At 42.7% G+C, this 16,131-nt stretch overlaps 1 protein-coding gene across 1 annotated transcript in view; it reads right to left on the minus strand.

The window, feature by feature from the left end:
• The window catches only part of URB1 (URB1 ribosome biogenesis factor), a 783,310-nt gene that overhangs the window by 733,702 nt on the left and 33,477 nt on the right, over window positions 1-16,131 (minus strand). Inside the window, exon 2 of the mRNA XM_086933991.1 lies at window positions 5,523-5,662. Coding sequence (XP_086790117.1) covers window positions 5,523-5,662 — 140 coding nt within the window. The remainder of the gene's footprint in view (window positions 1-5,522; window positions 5,663-16,131) is intronic.

Raw genomic sequence — 16,131 nt, forward strand, 5'->3', positions numbered from 1 at the left:
CAAATGGTAGACTTCACCAATGGTGGCTATTCAAATGAAGGACTTCTCAAAGTGAACCTTAATGATATCCAGTGTCACTTGTATACATTGTTGGACTTGGCCCTTTTGTCGGGTTCATCCCTAAACTTTTTGCCTGTCTCCTAGCCTTTTCCCCTGTGTACTGTTGGTGGTTTTAGGCCTCTAGGAACTTTATCACTGCTATCCAGTATAAAGTGCGTGCGCTCTGGGTTACATTTAGTGAGATTGGCGCAGCATGGTCAAGGCTGGTATGTGTGAAATGGTATTCAATGCTGGGCAATGGTGTGCACAGATTTATTGTGGTTATTTTAGAAATGCCACTTTTAGAAGTTGGTTTTTCTGTGTGCTATGTGTCTGCCTGCCTGATATGAATTGCATGTCTGGCTTTTGAGTGACAGGGGCTGGTGAGGTGTGGGTGGCTCCAGGAGGGGCGGGGTGAGTCAGGGCTAGGCTGAATGGGACATCTACATTTTGATTAGTGGGAGGAGAAGTCCCTGGTCCCTGAATAGGAGTGTGCCTGCCCTAGTGAATGCTGGCTCCGCCCCCCTGTGGTGTGTCTGATGACGAGCCCCCAACGAATAATAGGAAAGAGGAGCCTGGTAAACAGAGTGCTCCAAAACCAGTTGCATCTGGTTTCCCCAGCCCTGTGCTTTCGGACAAAGGAAATATGCACTATAAATGAAGGAGCTGTGACCCCTTGAAAGTGTTGTGCCTGTGCTTACTGGAGAGGGGTGGGGAGTGGGGGAGGGGGGTGGACGACACTGCCAGGAGGAACTGCCGCAGGACCCAGCTGCTGACTCCTGGGGGTCCCTGTGTGCTGGCCTGCCTGGCTGCGCTGTGGTCCACCCAGCACCCAGGACCCTTTATTTCTTTGGCCTGCTTGCTAGAGCCCCAGGAGAGGGGAGCTGGCCCTGCAGCAGCGCAAGGCTGCGAGGAAATCCCTGGCATGTGGGATTCTCCCCCCCTGTGCTACTGAAGTCGGCAGGAGCCCACCCCGCATTTGTGCACACCAAGCGGGTGCCCACCATCTTTGCCGCTTTTTGCATATTTAAACAGCGGGTGCCCACCCCGCATTTCTGACAGTTTTGAACAGGTGCCCACCCCGCTTATAGTGTTGACTCAAAGCGGGTGCCCACCCTGCATGCAGCGTTCATTGGCGAGAGCCCACCCCGCAATCGAGGATCGTGTTAACGGGTGCCTGCCCACCCCACACTTTCGTTGTGTGCAGAGAAAAAGCTGCTGCCGGCCCGCAACCAGCACGACCCAGAAGCCAGGCAGAGCTGCCTGTCTGTGGGCGGGGAGTTCCACGATGGAACGGAGCAGACGGGAGCCTACCCTGCGCCCCTGTGATCCAGAGAAGAGTGAGGCAAAAGTTGTGCCGAAGAGCGGGAGCCAACCCAGCCTCCAGGCACACCAGGAAGAGAGAAGACGGCCCTGGTGCTGGTGCACCCGAGACCCAAAGCCCCGTGAGTGACCAGGGCTGACTGGGAAGCCACCAGAGGAGAGAAGAGGGACTGCAGCTGAGCAGCGGGGCTCCCTCGGGGAAGATAGATCCCCGCGTGTGCTGCTCCAGTGCCCCAAAGGAGAGAGGAAGGCAGTGCCTGCCTGAGCAGGGCTCCAGTGTGTGGTGGGAGCCCTGCGTGTCCCCAACAAGGAGGGAATATCTGCCCGGAGAGCAGCGAGGGAGTCCTGAGTCGGCCAAGTGAGTGGAGACCTGAGGTTGCACCGGGCTGGTGCTCGAGCGATTCCGCAGGAGAGCGGGCCGTTCCAACATTGGTGGCAAATTTGTAAAGTGAGCCCAAAGCAGGGCTCCATAGGGCCGCATTTTTCTGGTACAGCTGCACTGCCGAAGCAGCCAGCTGCAACGCGGCCACATTGGTCTTTAGGGCCCCAGTGGGGGTCCAGGGGCACAGCGGTGCCTGTGTTGGTGGCCTGTTGGTTCCACTAGTCTCAGTGGAACAGAAGAGGCACTGTGATGCCAGGCCTGATATGTGAACCTCAGTTGTGCCGCGTCGCAACCTTGGGGAAATTTTTGGGAGATAGAGTCCCAATCAGGCTGTCAGGGCACAGTGAGCGCCCATGCCCACCTTTGATTTCACAGCTGCCCAGCAAGTAGTGGGCAGCTGCCACGGTTAGGCTAGCATTCCTTTGGAGGCGTTGTTGAAGGAGGTAGGAGTGAGAGACACTCCTCTGCCCCAGCGCAATTGCGCGTGTTTGGATCCTGCTGCATTGGCAGCCGCCCTGACATTTTGGGACAGCGGGCATTTGAGCCCCATTGGAAGGCCAGTTGGCCAGGGGGTCAGTTGAGTATTGATAGGGCGCAAGGCCCTAATGTGATGCCCAATGTGTTTATGTGATAGTGCCCATGCTTACAGGTATTGCATAATGTATTTATACTTGTGACGCCTATTGCATAATGTGTTATGCTGGTGCGTTTTGGGCCTAGTGTGGGCTTATGTCTGTGATAATGCTTAGGTAATTCGGTACCAGTAATTACTGGTGGCGGTTTATACTTACTTACCTGCATTCTGATGGTTCTGACCGTGGCCCGATTGGTCCAGTCCTGTATATAATCCCCTGTGAATATTGCATAGTGCCAGTTGGCACAGTGTATATTATATGATTATGTTTCTATTGTGTTTATGACAATTCAAAGGCTATTTTGTATATAATCTTGTGTGGAGTTCCTATTGTAGTGTGCCTAGTATGTTACTGATGTGTGTGTATTGCAGAAACAATTTAAACATTTCCTCCGGGATAAGCCTGACTGCTCTTGCCAAGCTGCCAAGGGGTGAGCAGGGGTTATCTTTGGCATGTAACTCCCTTGCCCTGACTAGAGTGGTGGTCTCTGCCTGGCTTTGGCGCAAGCCTTAGCCGACCAGAGATCCCATTTCTAATATACATCAAGATAAGCCACATAACCAGTTATGTGGCGACATGTGGGAACTCTAGCTCCCTAAAAATAAAAATGAATTCCTGCCTTACCAGGGCATTTTGGTCAGTTTTGGTCTACTGGTGCCCCACATTCTGTAGACATAATTCACCAATAAGATGGCTAGTAAAGAATTCTCAAAGTATTTGATATGTTGACTCCCAGTAAAAACACAGCTATCTGTGATTCCTTTTATAGTTCTAAAGACTGATTCCTTGCTGTGAAGTATCAGGACTATGGATGCAAGTAATTATAGACTTTACTCTCTCCGATGCCTCATAAAAATGGAAAGGCAGACAATAATAACTTTTGCATCCAAGTCACTCGTGGTTACAGGAGATGTACTTGGAATCAGAAACGAGTCAGCGGCATCTGCAAATAAGTTTTGTCAATGCTTGAGGCACGGAGTTCATCCTTTGTTGTGCTCAAACATTTAGTCATCTTGGTTGACCTTAACACAAACTGAGGGCCGCAGTTTGTGACGATTTCTTCGGGAACACCCTAACTGGCAATCAATCTCTCAAGAAACTCGTGGACTCTTGAACTATAAACGGGATTAAAACATACCTCTGGCCAATGAGAAGTGCAATCCATAGCTCCAATAACAATATTTGACTACACCCTTCAATACATTCAAAAGGACTATGATATCCAGTCCAAGTTAAGACCAGGTCTTCTCTGGAACTGGTACAGATTTGACTGGCCAAGAAACACCAACCTAACGGCAATGGATAAACATTGCCTTTCATACTGCTCAAATGATGTATCAAAACTAGGCCTCCAAAATAGTTATCGGATCACCTACTTCACGGCGGTCATGCCAATGTACCCTTCATAGGATAAATCTACCCCCTTACTCTGCAAGGTATGGGGCATGACCAGTGCATCACATCTCCTCAAAGAACCATTGACAAGCGAAAGTTCAAAAGATATGCAACAGTACTCATCCACACATCAGCATCCAAGCACATGGATGGTTATCCTTCCATCATGTGTGGTACAAATTTCATAATAATTTCATCCTCTTCCAGTGCTTCTACCCACTCATCTTCCGTAATGGCAGCCTTAGTGACACTTCATCAAAATCCTGTTCCCCCCTCATCCACATGGTCAGACCACGAAGGCAGCCTAGAACAAGCAAAGACAGTCTAGAACAGTTATCTGCGATTGTGTTACTAGCACCAGGAATATATTTCGTATGGTAAGAAAACTCTTAATTGTTACACTGCATTTTAGCAATCCTAGGCCTGTATTTGTTTTAGCGCCCTTGGGTGAAAAGAAACCCAACAAAGTTTTGTGGTTGACAGGAATTTTAAATTAGGTACCCCATAGATAGTGCCTAGAATGACTGATGCTCGACCAACAGGCTACATTTTCACGCTCCACCAGAGTATGAACCCTCCTTCCCCATTAGCTCCTGGAAGTAAAAGCCACCACCTCACCCTTCCTATTTCTATGATGTAACACAGCAGTCCCTAGACCGTACTGCAACCATCAGCAACTACAATACTAGGATAATGGGGATTGTGTGTAAAGGCCTCTCCCTTGGTTTCGGCCATTGCTCCAAGTCAAAACCTGGTAGACACAGACCGGACAGGAAGAGTAGAAGAGGTATGTTTTGCGGATTGCTAGAAATAACAGGGCTTCTCAGCAAGGTAAAATAGTGGACCCCACACAAAGCTTACCATGCTGGCTACTTCTTGCTCACATATACACACAGGAACAAAACTAAGGAAATTAGGTTTCCATGTGTCCCCAAAGTACATATATATGCAACTACAAAACCACACTACCAAGATGGCGGTAGTCTCCAACATCGGCATGTTGACGTATGCACCATAAGCCATCAAAGCTGGAATGCCTCTACGTTCCATCTACGCTCGTTGGAAAGTTGGACCAGAAAAACCCCTGACCAACACGTTATGACTAGATTCTCCTTTCAGCATCTGATGACAATGATGCACATCTGTCTGGAAGCTTTCTAGGACAGAACAAGAATTCCATAGGTTTATAACAAAATGACAACAGGTACTGATGAGGATTACTGGTTGCATCTTCACGTGGGTTCTTAAAACCCTGCCGGTCACTCGCTGCCAGTATTAAGAAAAGGAGGCAGACCTCTGAGTTAGACTTTATTCAGAGCTTATTTGCAATAACCAGCAGGAGCTGAGCATAGAATCAAAGGCCACATATAGATTAAAATAAGCATTCTAATTATAGGATTCTAATGAACTGTACAAAATATAAAATCTAGAATTATTACTTGTCACAACAAGATCCAACTACATGCCTGATTTAGAGTTCAGCGGAGAGCCTGCTCCATCACAAACTTGACGAATATCCACTGCACCACATTACAAGTGCATTATACTAGATGGCACTTGTAATACGGCGGATAGGATATATGTTATGTTTGTGATGGAGTGACCCATCCACTGAATCAGGCCCGAAGTCCTAAAAGAGGCTCTGAAAACCATGCTGATCTGCTTTACCATTTGTAAACAATGTATACATTTTTTTTAAAAAGGCAATTCTAACATCGCATTAGCGTATGGGTACTGTTAAAACCTACCTCAGTCTCTGGTCGTTTCTCTCCATCCAAAAGTTTAAAGATTTCAGCACACTCCATGGAAATCTTTACGTAGCCCTCGACAACATCATAGAGCCCTTCGCATGGTAATTTTCTAGCCACCAATATAAAGGTTTCCAAACCTGAAAACGTCCAGAAAGATGTGAATGAAAATATAAAACAAAGCCCTCTAATTCCCCTGCTTGGAACATTAGGTGGCAAGGCTAAAGAGATAAGCCAAGTCAAAATGAGGGGGAGAAAATTAGTTTACCTGAGGCGTTAACAATAGGTCCAACTGGGGTTATGTACGGTACAGGTAGGAAAACAAATTAGGATGTAAGAACAGTAATCAGAACAAAAGGAAATGGGAAAGAAAGAGTTCAGTGGAGAAGAAAGTTAATTTATTTGGTTCCTATGTATTGCTGTTGCAATCCAGATGAAAAGTCTGATAGAGTGGCTTGCATAAATACAGAGACAACATAATTATAGCTTAATATAAACACGTAACAGAGAACACAAACATTTGGGAAAGGTATGCTACCTTGCAGGGCTAAGTAAGTAGTTATGTGGAGGAGGACCGGTAAATAGTGATTTCTTTAACAGTAGCAAGTGTAGCGTATTTCGGGTGTGTAGTTCAAGAGTTTCAGGGAGAGCGGCTGCTATTGGTAAAACATTTCCTGTGAGAATGGTTCATTTTTCCTTGGGGATTGCAAGTAGAAGTCAGGTGGTGGCTTTGGCACGGCCAGGTTTGCTGAAAGGAGCCAGTCTCTTAGCTTTGTATGTATGGTTATAGGTGTGGACAGCTTTCTTAGAGATGCACAAGTATTGATGTGCATTCAGCTGCAGCAGGTCTGCCCCCAGTAAAATCAGTGTAGTATGGGTGTTATTTAGCCCCAGCATCTCGGGTAAGGTTCACTGCCTCATGGACTAAGCAAAGCTGTCAGATTCTCATAGGTCCATGAGTTGCATGTAAAATGTATCGAGCTAATAAAGAACGAGGTGAGTGATCAAGTGGCTGCTCCAATTTACACTAGGGGAGAGTAGTGGACTTACATTATCATACTGTAGTAACACAATGCAGATACATCCTTTCCTAGGGTCAGTTCTTGTAAAATTATTCTTAACAAGAAGCTGTTTTTAAACATAGTTACAAAACCCTTTAAAATACACTTAAATGTGCTTGGCCAGATTATTACTAATTACTACAGGTAAGTATTACTTAGGTCAACTAATTTCTGTGTACATAGAATTTCAGTAGTCTACAATTAATAGTTCCATTATAACTCAGCAAACAAACTTTGATCCCATTTACAGATGATTTTCCTGGTACCAATTTCTGTCTACACTCCTAATTGGCAACCAGGTATTCAGGATGATGATATTGGTGGAACTAGATTTTCTGTTTTCAAATTCCACTCATGGATATTACCATTCTCATGGATTGAGCACTACACTTGTTGCATTAAATCTACCACATCTAGGTGGTTCAATGAGGATATTACCCGTGTATCACTCTGTTTCACCTATAAATTGAAGTCCCCATGTGCTATAAAGCGGTGATTAAAGCCCAATCACTGAGTTAACAAACTCAGGGAAATACTCCTTAAACGCAAGGCACTTCCCCAGATGTCTGTAAGCACAGGTTACTGTCCAGGTTGGGTTAGGAGAGAGATATACATTGTAGCACACTCTGCCGAAAGAGGAAGGATTCAGCACAGAAGGTTTGCAGGAATTAGCATTTATTGAAAAGTAGAACAACTCTCTGCCCTTCGGAATTCAACCCCTTTCTACCCTGATCGAATAGTTACTAGGGGAGGGGGGAATTAGTCTAATTTATAGAGGCATCAGCATACAAGTTTCAGATACTTCAAGTCCAATTTGGTACTTAGTAGTTTGTAAACACCACAGCACCACAGTACTGATCTTGCATTTATATGCATTGCTAGGCAATTAACTACACCAACAAGTTGGGAGTAGGTTCTGGGGAGCTAAAACCTAACTGGGCAATACATACCAGCTGGCGCAGAGTGACTCCTTTTCACACTGATCACTGCATCTCGCTTCACTTGAGCGGGTATCACTTTTGTTATGCAATACGCATAAGCCAAATGGGTCAGGAAGATAAATCCCAATTTTCCAGATCAGAGATCTTCTTAAATATTGGGTCTACTGAGTGGGGCCAACCACAAAGTTACAAGTACAACCAGGGATTTCAAGAGGGTCTAAATCACTGGAAAAAATTCCATTAGAATGACGCATACTCAAATTATGAATTACTTGCCTGTTTACAAATATCAACTGTGAGCCCTAGCAAACTCCTTGGTCTAGTTTAAGGAGGTTATATTCATATGTTAGTGCTGACTTCACAGAAGAATCATAGTGATCCGCATTATGCATCAGGAAAACATCACCCTTTTCCCTTTGACCCTTAACTTTTACTCCCTTCCAGACTGCTAAATCACTTTTCATCATTTTGGCCATTTGTTGTATTGTACTTCATTGTAATTGCATTGATGTAACATTTACGCCCCCTCCATCCCCCACGAGGCACTGAAGTGCTTTATGGCGATGTAGCACGCTGCTCTGCAATCCATGGTTATCAACTCCGTGTTTATTAGTTATTGCTGTAAATTTGTTGTTTATTGGGTTTGTCTTGTGCTCCGAGGAAACTGTTGAACCATTTGGATGCGTCAGACGTCAAGGGTGGCGTGTGTCTCGGACAGTCGGGAGCCGTTCGATTTGAGTCTGCATGACATATTTGGCATCATTTAAAGGGTTAAAGCTCTTCCTTCAGCGTCTAGTGGTAGATCACGTTAACAGGAGTTAGGTATGGTTATAGAATGAGTTAATGTAAGTGGAAAAACTGGGATACATAAATAGGGTGGAGGAGGTTAGCTATTGTGAGAATGAAAGGACAGTTAATACAGAAGGAGGAAAATTCGCGATTTATAAGGGTGGGATGAGTAGATTGGCTAGAAAAGGTTAGATATTGCAGGAATGTTCCTAAGAAAGAGTTTATAATTTGTAGGGAGAGGTAGGATTATGTACTGAATTAAGGTAGAAACTGAGGCGGGCAAATGATAGAGTAGGGTACACCCAGAGGCATAAAGGCAGACAGAGGGTGGAGAAGGAGAGTATCCTAGAAATAGAAAGATAAAAAGAATGTTTCCCTAGCTCTAAATCAGGTTAATGTTCATGCAGTTGTTTTGAGCTAGGATGTAATCTGGAGTAGAAGAAATAAAAAGGTTGAAAGTTGACCGCCTGTGGGCAGGCGGTCAATGTTTCCATGTCATTTATTGCTCAGTTTGGCTATTGGTGGTGTTGATACACTCTGTCCATCTTTTTACATAGAAGTTAAACATTATTGAAACTATGACTTTGTACTTATTCTTCAAGATGGGGTACAGAGTTAAGTGGTTTGTACGGATAGCAGGTTGTTTAGGTTAGTCTGGCAATATTTTGGTGGAATGGGCAATCTCTAGGGCTCTCACTGATCATTCCTTTATGTATGCATTTGAAACAGATGCAAGGGTGGTAAGCTTCTAGGGAGATGTGGTACTCCCTGTTAATAGCCATTGTTTGTAACAAGACTATGATTACTTTGCCCTTTCTGGATCGAGGGTCCTGTAGGCAAAAAGTACGATAATGTGCATTCTTTTTTGTATCACATTGGCAATAAACAGGGTTTAACTACCCTTCTGAACTCTCCCCGGATCTGATGTTTGCAGTTAGGTAATTCCACAGTTTTGCAACTTTAACAGAGAAAGTAATGCTATCAGTGGTTTTCTTCCCGTAAGCAGGAATTACTAAGACTTGTGTCAATTCCTGGGTTGTACTATTTTGTGAGTTTTACTTAAATGAATTATGGTCCTTTGCCATTTTTTATCTCTGACGAACACTTGTTTGAAAAATAATCTTCTTGCTATTGGGAGCCAGTGCAGAGGCCTTCAAGACTCGAGGGATGTGGGTCATTTATTTACATCTAGAAGTTGGGTTGCTGCTGAGTTTTGGATTCTTTGTAGCCTTCTGATAGTGGAGAATGGAATGCTATGGTAAAGTTTGTTAGTACAGCCAGGTTTGGAGAAGGCGAGTTGCTGCTTGCAACTTTTGAGTAAATCCAAGATGGGAAAAGATGCATCTAGGTGTTTCCATTGAGCAGAAAGTTGATTGAGGCAGTGTCCACTTGGGTATTCATTGACAATGAAGGGTCAAAGACTATTCACAGATTTCTCGAGTGAATAACTATTTTTGACAGGAGTCCCAGTTCATCTCGCCAGAAAGATTCAATGCCATAATTTTTTTAATTCATTACAGATCAGTTTTTAAGTTTTTGAAGCATTCAGTTTGATCCGATTCCACGCCATCCATTAATCAACAGATATGAGGCAGTTGTTATGTTTTAATGCTCCTATGACCTAGAGAGTTTTCAGGTTTGAGAATTATCTTTGTGTGATCTTCATATTGAAAGAAACAAGACAAGGGTCCAGTGGGATTCTTTTGAATCCATATGACGACTATTAAATCACAGGTAATGTGCATAAGGCCATAACATCACTTATTGTCAACAATCTGAAAACGATAAAAGAACCAATTCAAATAAACACGTCTAGCCTCTTTGATTCATATCATTACATACATGATTATATGAACAGGAGGTGCAGAGCGATTTGTCTGGTTAATTCCAATAACAAACGAGACTCTGCCATGCAAACTAGTTGCCCTACCCTCAGCTGGTGACCTTCGGCATTTGGCACACAGCTAGTGCTTCCTGCGCTGGTGGATTGTGATTTTGGGTGGGACGTTTACTTCACCCCCTCTTTACGAATAACCCAACACCCTTTTGTGCTTTTAAATTGTTGACGATTACTGGGTCACTCTGATTTCAATGTCAAACTGTTGTATACGTCTCAACAGCTAATATTCATGGACCATTGTGTGGGTCATGGACAAGAATTTCAAAAAGAAAAAAATCGGGGAGACGACAGAGAATGTTTGGAATTGTAAGGAGCAGTCTGTATTTGGGGGGGGGGGGGGGAATGAGTACAGGAGATGTCAGCATTATTTACGTTGAGTGTGGGTGTGGCCCGTGGACTCTTGTCCACGGCAGTGCTCGCACGGGTGTGTGTGTGGGCGGCGCGGGTGGCAAGTGAGATAAAGAGAGATACCTTAACTTGGCCCAGGATAATTTGCTTGAACTCATTGTTCCTACAACCAATGTCTTCTCATGTGATGCTGCCCTTCTTTACCGCATTGTTTGTCCCCTTTCGTAGTCCAATATATTCCTGCTTACCGCATTACTCTCCTTGACTCTCTGGTTTGGGAATCAAATGAGTATTCCTACTTAATGTCAGTTTTGGATCTATGCTCTTCTTTTCCGCAGTGTGTACCCCATCCGTGGTCTGTTACATTCCCATTTAGATTCATCTGCTTGGGACTTTTGTGATAATTGTCTGTACTTATGCATGTATTCCTTTTGTGTAATCTTTTCCTGTTGGTGATATTGGATTCATGTCCTTCCTTCCTTCCTTTGTAAAGCGCTCTGATATCCTTCGGGATCTTGTTTGCGCTATATAAAACTTTTATAAAGAATTAGACCTCATGATGGCAGCCCACATACTGTTTTTGGCTTTTGTGACATGCTCATGTAAATCTATACTGCAGAGGGTACCTACGTAAGAAGGTATGACATTGCATGCATTAATGTAGCTTGCATGGCCCTTGACAAACATTTATTTCTTTCATGCACTTGCCGTCTCTGTTTTTGCATGCTGGGCTCTTATACATGAATTGGTTTATGCAGGCTCTGGGGCATGTTGGTACCCTTTAGTCATAAGACTGAAACTTTGATGAGCATCATTTGTTCTCTTTACATTGAGACATAAGTGGTACAGTGCCCACATAATAAGGTTGTGAGATGATTTTTGTCTTCAGGGTCCCAACTGACTACTGGGTTACCCTTGAGGTGTTTCAGTCTACATTACTGACCTGACCCACTACAACTTCATTTGTAATTTTGTGTAAGTTGCTGCGGCTGATTAGTTTCTATATTCCTTGAAATATAGCTACCTTGTCATTGGTTGGAATGACAAACATGTCCACAATGACTTCCATTTTTGAGGCCATCTACTGAGGGCTACAACCCCCTCACTGAGAGGGAGGAGCTCAGGGATTTTTTGTTTATATAGAAGCTGCTACACTCTCTGGGATCCTAAAGTCCCGTGGTGAGTGAGGTTAGGTGCAAAAACTGCAGCGCAAAGAAGGAGAAAATGTGATTTAAAACCTAGTGACAGCAAAATGATCTAACTTTATTAGCTTGCTCTTTCTGGTAGGGATAAAAGTAGTGCAGACAGCAGTATGGAAATAAGACTGCTGGTTCTCAACACACAGTCAACATGTTTCAGCCCCGGGCTTTCGTCAGGACCACAAAAAATATATATATATACAAATCTGCTGCTCGAGTGAAAAACGCAAATGTGCATAAACAGTATTGTGTACTGTAGGTACTAGACCAATATTCCAGTGTATTCTTTCCGTAATACTGGAAATACCAAATAAAATAGAAAAATGGGCATCTCTCAGGTCAAAAACAAACTTTGTAAACTCAAACACACATCCAATTAATTAATGAGAGGATCCTAAATGTATCCTTTATACCACAAATTAGTGAAAAGGGGTGAAAACATCTCCCCCAATTTGATGGATATATAAAGCCTCCCCTCAACCTGGCTGCAGCTCAGGGAAGAGGACCCCGCTCTACATAGAAAAAAAGTATATAGCTGTGTCAAAATACCTGTTTTATCATGTACACACAGATTCATACATTAAAAAGACAAAGGAATACCTGTAAAGTTGTTTTCCGCCCTTTTCACTAATTTGTGGTATAAAGGATACATTTAGGATCCACTCAATAATTAATTGGGTGTGTGTTTGAGTTTGTTTTTGACCTGACAGATGCCTTTTTTCCAATTATTTTTTAAGGTATTTCCAGTATTACGGAAGTTAGATCATTTTGCTGTCACTAGGTAGTTTTAAATCACATTTTCTCTTTCTTGCGCTGCAGTTTTTGCATCTACCTCACTCACCACAGGACTTTAGAATCCCAGAGTGTGTAGCAGCTTCTATATAAAAACATCCCTAAGCTCCTCCCTCTTAGTGAGGGGGTTATAGCCTTCAGTGAAACTAGGTTTTTCCACTGGGAGGAGATACCCAAATGATGAAGCATGTCACCTATGGTGAGTGAGGGTAATCGTCCTAAAGGTATTTTCTCCCCTCTGGAGATTTGATACTTTAACAAAGTCTGTTACTTCTAGCACACACCATTATTATAGACCCAAGGATTGTTTGGGTTATATATTTGTATAAGAAGGGGATTTTTTCCTTGCAGGTCTAAAAAATGTAGTCCCTTGGACCCTCCAATCATTGTCTTTGTTGTTACCAACTTAACAAACCAGCTGCCCACAATCCTACACCAGTTTCGCAATCTGACTCCTGCTCTCTCTCCCCCATAACAACTGCATCATGTCTCCAATAAACCTACATGGAAAGGATAGTGAAGCTGAAGAATGCCACAATCCCAGCTCCATTGCGATAGCAGTACTTCTACCTCCTCACTTTCCCAGAAACACAAAGAACACATTTTAACAAATAGGAACCATAAATTCACAAAGAGCTCCATAGATAGAGCAGGTGACTACACATTGTTGTGAAGCTCTACTTGCTGGACTATCACTTCCTATTGCTTTACATACCTCCACCGACCAGAGCTTTTACTTATGCTTTCTTGGGCACAGTTTTGAATCTATCAAAAATACTGTCCAATATATCTTTACTTGGTGTCCTAATCTTCAGGTTAGATGAACCAAATATGCCTCAACCTAATGTAATCATATCCGTACTGAATACACATAACTTACAACAGATCGTCTCTGGGCTTATCCACATTGCAGGTCATACATTTTATATCAGTTTCTGCATACTCGAGCTGACCACTAGTTCAAAAACTTCATATGGACAAATGGAAAATAACATGGTCCAATCAACACATTTTCACCTTGTCCTTCAAGACCCCCAATAAAATATCAATTAAATCCCTTGACCCCTCTATAACCTACAGACAGTATAACAAACGAAAGATGCAGAAGTTCGAATCATATTTAGCAATAAATGCTCAATTAGAAAAAATAAACTCAGTAGAAAAATTCTATAAATGAATCTCCTCAGAGTTTGATATATTAATTCCCAAAACAACTTTGAAACAAGGCAAAACAAATTAGGCCCCTTGGATGGCTGAAGGGCTCAAAAAGATTAAAGTACAATTCACAACACTTCAACCCAGAATGCTAATGACCAAGAACCCTCAGACAAAATGCACCTACATAGGCACAATAAAATGTACTAACAAAGAAGTCCAAAATGTCTACTACTCAAGCAGGATTGACCATTCTAAATGCCCAGCCAGGGGACAGTATAAAATGTTATCAGAATTTTCCAATAAAGGGAGCTGTCAAATCTCTACCCTACTTTCACAACATTTCTGCAATAAACTAGCAGCACATTACCCAAACAAAGCAGACACACAGAATTCCTATCTAACAACCAAGAAAAACAAGTCTTCCCCTGATATACAGCCAAACCAATCACAGCAGATATGCAATCTGCCTCTAAATCAGCCTTCCTAGAAATTACAAACTCCGAATTCGAAGACCTAGAAAAGCTCGCAGCCCAGATAACTGACCATCTGATCTCTGGCCTTCATACATTTTCAAAAATATCATTCAGTCAACATTCACATTTGTCCTAGTGAGAAATATTATCCATAACCCTTTAAAAATAGGAACATTAGTAAAGATATTAGACTTGAACCCTGAGGACCCAAACAGCTACAGAGCAATTGCAAATGTTTTTTCTTAGCAAAGGTATGGAATGAGCAGCCTTTCATAAGGTCTCAAAATTCATACAAGAAAATAAACTACATACATACTACTGTCAGATTGTCAAACGGGATTCTGCTCAGGAAGGTGGTCCGACTTTGCCCTAATCACAATTTGGGATGATCTAAAAACGTTAGTAGACAAAAATGATGTAGCTGGACATTTCAGCAGCTTTTGACAGTACACCGGGACACCTAACTTATTAGACTGAGAAGTCTAAATAAATAGCATCGCTTGTTACTGTATTTCGTCTTACCTAGACAGCAGATTCGATCACGTTCACACACCACCTTTCTCTTCAAATTCTTATTCCATAAAAACAGGAGTTCCACAAGGATCTACCACCTCCCCTCTCTTTTTCAGCATGTACATAAAACAACTGCTAATTTTTAAAAGCAGTTTCAAACTCATATGCTAAAACTATGCAGACATATTGAGTACCCGTACTAGGGTAATCATAAGAAACAAGACCTAGATCCAGTGGGACTCTTTTGAAACCATACATGCATACTAAATCACAGGCAGTGCATGCAAGTCCAGGAGGTCACTTAGTGTCAGCAGTTGAGACAATTGTACAAGGACCATTTCAAATTAACACCCTAGGTGGTATATATGTGAGATTATTATGGATATGCTCAGGGAAGAGTAATATATATATATATATATATATATATATATATATATATATATATATATATATATATATATATTCACTGAAAAAAAACAAAGGTCACAGGGACATTCTGGTTAGGCTTAGATTTCACTCGTACAAACCAGTGAAATTCACCAGTTGTAGTTATCTGAGCTAACTCTAACTTCCCCCCTGCAATGCACTGCTTATGACCAGGTTATTGACATCTCGGGCCGCTTGATGTATCGCCCTGAAACTTTCCATGCCCAACAAGACCTAACTTAACTTTGTTTGAAAAATGTTGTGAAGATTCGTCAAACAGTATCAGAGGTATAGGCAAGTCAAATAATGCTTTCTCCTCTTCCTCCTCCCTGCTCTTCCTTCTCACTACTACTACTACTACTACTATATTCTGCGTCTAGACAAAGCCCATCCTTTCAGCTAGCGGGTGAAATGTCGATGTTTCAACCTGAAAGTAAATTTGTTAGGTCTCATCTGGAAGTAGTCATCTGTCTTAAGCAGCTAGAATGAATAGGAGAGAGTCCCTTAATGTGGTGTAATTTAAAATTACCGTCACCCATGGAGTAATGCATAAGACACTACACCCCCCCAGAGAGAGTGGCACAGGCAAGCAGGGTAATTCAGGCACAGGCCCCATGATGGTGTGCATGTGCCCAAAGGGACCCAGTGCAATGTTTCCCGGAAGTGTGAATTTAGAGCGAAATGTACGAAATATGTAATAAATGTCGATACCAATGAGCTAGAGGTTCCTTACCAAACTGTTATGGTACAGTTGGCGGGGCTGAAGGTGGCAGACATAGGGAAATGATATCAACCGTACCTGTTGTTTGCGTTGTTATAGTTATGATGTGCACAGTTAAAATGCTAATGGAACAAGCTGTATGAACAATTTGCATAACAAATACCAATAAATAAACTTTTTTTTTTTTAAATAATGGCTGGACAATCAAAATGTTCAACCATGCTCTGCAAGGTAGTTTAACCCTTGGCTTTGTAAGGTAGCAGAGCTGTATACAAAAAGGGGCGTTGG

The sequence above is a fragment of the Lissotriton vulgaris genome, chromosome 8 (assembly GCF_964263255.1).
Source record: "Lissotriton vulgaris chromosome 8, aLisVul1.2, whole genome shotgun sequence".
NCBI lineage: Eukaryota > Metazoa > Chordata > Amphibia > Caudata > Salamandridae > Lissotriton > Lissotriton vulgaris.